This window comes from Watersipora subatra, chromosome 1, assembly GCF_963576615.1.
Source record: "Watersipora subatra chromosome 1, tzWatSuba1.1, whole genome shotgun sequence".
Taxonomy (NCBI): domain Eukaryota; kingdom Metazoa; phylum Bryozoa; class Gymnolaemata; order Cheilostomatida; family Watersiporidae; genus Watersipora; species Watersipora subatra.
This window is the reverse complement of record NC_088708.1, coordinates 296,060-302,153: the sequence shown is the minus strand read 5'-3', so window position 1 is coordinate 302,153 and position 6,094 is coordinate 296,060. Positions and strand designations below refer to the sequence as shown.

At 40.8% G+C, this 6,094-nt stretch overlaps 1 protein-coding gene across 1 annotated transcript; it reads left to right on the top strand.

Annotated features, from left to right (window-relative positions):
* The first annotated feature begins 2,436 nt into the window (after positions 1-2,436).
* On the top strand, positions 2,437-5,051 carry LOC137385576 (uncharacterized). Its single transcript, XM_068072061.1, has 4 exons — positions 2,437-3,109; positions 3,384-3,539; positions 3,769-4,290; positions 4,843-5,051. The coding sequence occupies exons 1-4, from the start codon at positions 2,437-2,439 to the stop codon at positions 5,049-5,051; spliced, it is 1,560 nt and encodes a 519-aa protein (XP_067928162.1).
* The last annotated feature ends 1,043 nt before the right edge of the window (positions 5,052-6,094 follow it).

The window sequence follows — 6,094 nt, the reverse complement described above, 5'->3', positions numbered from 1 at the left end:
TTGCATTTTGCAAATGAAGTTTGTAGAACAGTCTCATCACACATCTACAAAATAGCATTTCTGTACTTATAGTTTGATTATATAGAAACTATTTATTTCAATATTACAGAAGTCATCTTCTCTATCCTAATGAATTTTAGTACTGTAGGGTAACAATAGTACCTAATGTGTTCACACTCAAGCAAGATATTTCAGTGTTGTGATGATTGATCTAGTTTATTTGTAGAAAGCAATGCGACAGCAGAATCTATAGCACAATAGTTGATGGTAACACAAGCCATCCTCCATCCGTGAGAGATGAAGAGTATAATAAAAAAACAATATTATGATTGAATATAGGATGCCAGACACAGTGAGTCTACACCCCACAGTTTTGGACTCATATGATGTTAAGAAATTAAAAGCTCATACTCATGCAGACAACATCTTGATATCATGCCGTTTGTTAAACCATCTTTTATCAAAATCAATCTACTATGAGACACGATCATCTGATTTATACTTTATTTACTAAGTTTGTCTTTCAATCTCACTCCAGTATAATTTCATTCCATGTTGACAATGACAATTTATTACAGATTCTTAAAACAGCATACATCGTTATAACTAGCCAACAAAACACAGAATGAATTGAATTTGATAGATAGCAACCAGTCACAGCCCATGATTGGAGAGAAAAAGGTAAAGTTGAGGAGTTAATATACTTGAACAATTTGCAAATATCTTTTATTTTACTTCAGAATTTATGGATAACTTTGAATAACTTTTTTGATACTAAAATTCACATGATTGATTTATCTAAAAATAAATACTATTTGAAATGAAAAGGAAATTATGCCAACTGCGCCTACAATCATATAAAACATTTCATAAAAAATATTATTATGATGACCTATTTACTTCATGGCGGGTCAAGTGCGAGATAGTAACTTGAAAGATAGTATCACAGTACATTTAACTACACTTTGTAGGTCATACACAGCTTCAAATGCCCAACCAACAATAAATAGATTACAGCCAAAGAATGGAAGCAGGTTGCAAACAGCAGATCAATGCTATAGATCAAGGAACAGATCCAGGGCAGGTAGACACTATAGATCAAGGAGCAGATCAAGGGCAGGTAGACACTATAGATCAAGGAACAGATCCATGGTAAGTTAACACTGAAAATTATGGAGAAAATCCAGGGCAGGTCAACACTATAGATCAAGGAACAGATCCAGGACAGGTAGACACTATAGATCAAGGAACAGATCAAGGGCAGGTAGACACTATAGATCAATGAGCACATCCAGGGCAGGTAAACACTATAGATCAAGGAACAGATCCAGGACAGGTAGACACTATAGATCAAGGAGCACATCCAGGGCAGGTAGACACTATAAATCAAGGAACTGATCCAGGGCAGGTAGACACTATAGATCAAGGAGCAGATCCAGGGCATGTAGACACTATAGATAAAGGAACAGATCCATGGTAAGTTAACACTGAAAATTATGGAAAAAATCCAGGGCAGGTCAACACTATAGATCAAGGAGCAGATTCAGGACAGGTAGACACTATAGATCAAGGAGCAGATCCAGGGCAGGTAGACACTATAGATCAAGGAACAGATCCAGGACAGGTAGACACTATAGATCAAGGAACAGATCAAGGGCAGGTAGACACTATAGATCAATGAGCACATCCAGGGCAGGTAAACACTATAGATCAAGGAACAGATCCAGGACAGGTAGACACTATAGATCAAAGAGCAAATCCAGGGCAGGCAGACACTATAGATCAAGGAGCAGATCCAGGGCATGTAGACACTATAGATAAAGGAACAGATCCATGGTAAGTTAACACTGAAAATTATGGAAAAGATTCAGGGCAGGTCAACACTATAGACCAAGGAACAGATCCAGAACAGGTAAACACTATAGATCAAGGAGCAGATCCAGGGCAGGTAGACACTATAGATCAAGGAGCAGATCCAGGGCAGGTAGACACTATAGATCAAGGAACAGATCCAGGGCAGGTCAACACTATAGATCAAGGAGCAGATCCAGAGCAGGTAGACAATATAGATCAAGGAGCACATCTAGGGCAGGTACACACTATAAATCAAGGAACAGATCCAGGGCAGGTAGATGTAGTGTCTTAGTTCCCACATATTGTATGTTTTCATCAGCATGCCGAGAAAACCATTATGTTGGTCATTATGTTTAGTCAGCCTATTTACCTTGGTTGCATTATTGTCTCATCAAGTTTTATGGCACACCGTATGCCTTGGATATAGGTACATAATACAGTTCTTGTATAGACAGCAACCAAGCAAGTGCCTCTCTAGTTCTGACTATCATGCACAATATTGGCGACGAGGATTAAACTAACTCTTTGATTAAACCATTGGATTACATACCGCTGATCTGCGATAGAGACTGTTTACTGACCATGGCTATGGCAAGGCTTCCGGCATTTTCAGAGGGAGAGGTGGATGGTTATGTAGAAAGGCTAAACAGTTATTTCATTGTCAGCAAGACTAAAGATGAACACAAAGTGCATGTGTTGGTCGCGGGTCTACCTGCAGGCACGTATGGTGTACTGAGGGACTTGTGCAGTCCAAGAATGCCTAGTGAGATGGCTTTCGATGAACTGACAAAACTTCTCAAAGATCATTACGGAGGCTCTACAAATCCTATATTAGAGCGCCAGAAGTTTAGGCAAGTGGAGAGGAGGCCAGATGAGAAGGTAAATGAATACGTAGTAAGGCTAAGAAAAGCAGCGAGAGGGTGTGACTTTAGAACAAATCTCAACGAAAACCTTGTCGAACAGTTTCTAAGAGGTATCAACCATTCTCACATTGCTTCATGTCTTGTTAGAATACCTAATGATAAACAGTTTGACTTAGACACAGTGCTTAAGATGGCTGTAGAGGCAGAGTTGTATGCTGATGGTAGCAGTGGCACAGCGAGTAAAGACAAAACTGAAATCCTATCCGATGGTATACACAGGATTGGTAACACAACCAATCGTCAGCTTCGACAGGGTAAAGACAAAGATGTCATCTGCTTCCGGTGCAACCGCAGAGGCCATATTGGAAGTGACCCATCCTGTCAGGCTCAAGGTAGAACTTGTAACACTTGTAAAAGACGAGGGCATTTCTCGGGCTCGAAATACTGTACAAACAGCTCATCAACACAGAAAGTATGTACAGTTGGTAGTGAGGAGACAACTCCAACCGAATGTAGCAACACTCAATTTCAGGAGAATCAACTATTTACAATTGGTGAGGCATCAACGTCGACAAAGTGTAGCCAACAAATAGCTGGAGTTTCAAGTGGCATGCCAAAAGTACAACTGTCTGTAGCCGGAAAGACTGACATTTTTGATCGATTCAGGAGCTTGCGCCAACATCATAGACATTAAGACATACGATCGGATACACAAGGATGCAACACTGATTCCTACTAGCCGTGAGCTGTTTGCTTATGAAAGTAACACTAGGCTAGACATCAAGGGAGAAATAAACACTAATGTTGCATGTGCTGCTAATGGTAGAGTAGTGAGTACAAAACTATATGTATTTAGCAATGCTACCATGTGTTTATTGAGCTATGAAACTGCTAGACTTAAGCATTTTGTCTATCAATGACAATGTTGTATATGCTGTTAGTGGTTGTCACAAAGATATAGTAGATAGATTTCCCAAGGTTTTTGAGGGTGTAGGGCAATTAAAGGATGTTTCTGTAAAGTTTCATGTAGACCATAGTATGCATCCTGTAGCACAGCCTGTACGTAGGTTACCTTTTGGATATAGAGAAAAGGTTAAACAGAATTTAGACAATTTGTTAGCCAATGACATCATTGAACCAGTGGAGGGAGTGGGTACTTCTTGGGTGAGCCCACTTGTATGTGTGATGAAAGACTCTGGTGAGATTAGGCAAACCATTGACATGCGTCTGGCAAATAAGGCCATCCTTCGTGAAAGACACCCTGTCCCTACTGTTAAGGAAATGCTTGCTGGGTTACAGGGTGCGAAAGTGTTTTCTAAGCTAGATCTCAATCAAGGTTTCCACCAAGTTGAGCTTGACCCTAACTCACGTGACATAACAACATTCATTACTCCATTTGGTCTTTTTAGATATAAACGTTTAATACAAGGTGCAAATGCTAGCCCTGAGATATTTCAGCATGTAATAAGACAGACACTGGTAGGTTTGGAAGGGGTGCAAAACTTAGCAGATGATATCATTCTATATGGGTCTAGTGCTGAAGAGCATGATAGACGACTGCACAGCCTGCTTTGTAGGTTAGAACAAGTAGTACTGACACTGAATGGAAAGAAATGTGCTTTTCGAATGTCTTCTATTAGATTTCTAGGGTTTATTGTTTCAGCTGCAGGTATCTCTGCAGACCCTAGTAAAGTTGAGTCTATAGTCAACTTTAGGTGACCAGATAATGTGACAGACTGTAGGAGTTTTCTTGGCTTGGTAAAGTTTGTGGGCAGATTTTTGCCAAATCTTGCTACAATTTCTGAACCACTACGACGCATAACACACAAAGACCAGGCCTTCAAATGGACCAATGAACAGCAAAAAGAATTTGAGCTCATCAAAAATGCAATGTCACAAGCACAAACATTAGCACACTTTGACCCCCAAGCTGATACTCGAGTTGTAGCAGATGCAAGTCCCTATGGTCTCGGTGCTATCCTTATTCAGACACAAGGTGCCTCTGAGAGGATAGTTAGTTACGGTCATAGAAGCCTCTCTGCAGTAGAAAGGAAATATAGTCAAACGGAGAAAGAGGCCTTAGCATTGGTGTGGACATGTGAACATTTTATGCTGTATTTGTTAGGCACTGAGTTTGAGCTAGTGACTGACCATAAGCCCCTTGACTTTATTTTTAATAGTGCATCGAGTAAACCAACACCTAGAATTGAGCGGTGGGCACTAAGGCCGCAGTCATTTAGGTATAAGGTAGTCCACAAACCAGGAAAATGTAATCTTGCCGACCCCCTGTCTAGACTGAGCATCTCAACCAATGCAGAGTACATAGGGAAGTGAAGCATAGCCTCAGTTGTAGCCGAACAATACATAAACATAATCGCTAGGGAGTCTGTACCATGTGCTCTAACATGGAGTGAAATTGCCTCAGCGACTAAGGACTGTCTAGAGATACAGTCAGTTATTAGAGCTGTTGAGCAGAGTGATTTTAAGAGTTGTGCGCTCTCCTATCAGAGTATCAAAGAAGAGCTGAGTGTGTGTGATGGTGTGCTACTACGTAATAATAAGATTGTTGTGCCGCTAAGCCTTAGACCTAGGTGTGTTGAACTAGCTCATGAGGGCCACCAAGGCATAGTGAAGTAAAAAAAAGACTGAGATCCAAACTGTGGTGGCCTAAAATGGATTATGAGGCAGAAAAATTCTGCAGAAAATGCATTGACTGTGTAAAAGTGTCCACCCCAGATCCTCCAGAACCTATGTCAATGAGCAAGTTTCCTAGCAAGCCATGGCAGCAGCTAAGCTGTGACCTCTTAGGCCCATTACCTGATGGAAGGTCAGTGATTGCTGTTATTGATTACTACAGCAAATACTTTGAGTGCGCATTCCTTAGATCCACTACTGCAGACAAAGTTATTGAGTTCTTAGATACAGTATTTTCAAGGTTCGGGTTCCCTGACAGCCTTAGAACAGACAATGGCCCACAGTTTGTGTCAGATGTCTTGCGGAAGTATATGCATGACTGTGGAATTCGGTGGGTGTCTACAACACCTCTGTGGCCCCAGGCCAACGGTGAAATAGAAAGGACCAATAGAACACTACTGAAAACTTTAAAAATTGCAAAATTGAACAACCTTGATGTCAGTTGAGCTGCGAAAGTTTCTCATGGCATACCGCTCAACACCCTACTCGTCTACAGGTGTTGCACCTTATACACTGCTGTTTGGTAGAGACATGAAAACAAAGCTGCCTTCCGTGCAGACTACTAGTGCTGACATTGACAGGACATTACATGATAAAGCAGCAGATAATGATGCATTGAAAAAGTTGTCATCTAAGCTCAATGTGGAAGGAAAAAATGGGACAGTCGAAAACCAAATCACAGT

What these genes read in the sequence shown, in the direction of transcription:
- LOC137385576 (XM_068072061.1), top strand. Translation starts at nt 2,437, where the DNA reads ATGGCTATGGCAAGGCTTCCGGCATTTTCAGAGGGAGAGGTGGATGGT. An exon ending in CCCATCCTGTCAGGCTCAAG is followed by an intron (nt 3,110 to 3,383) that starts GTAGAACTTGTA and finishes TGATCGATTCAG; the next exon opens with GAGCTTGCGCCAACATCATA. An exon ending in ACGACTGCACAGCCTGCTTT is followed by an intron (nt 4,291 to 4,842) that starts GTAGGTTAGAAC and finishes TGTATTTGTTAG; the next exon opens with GCACTGAGTTTGAGCTAGTG.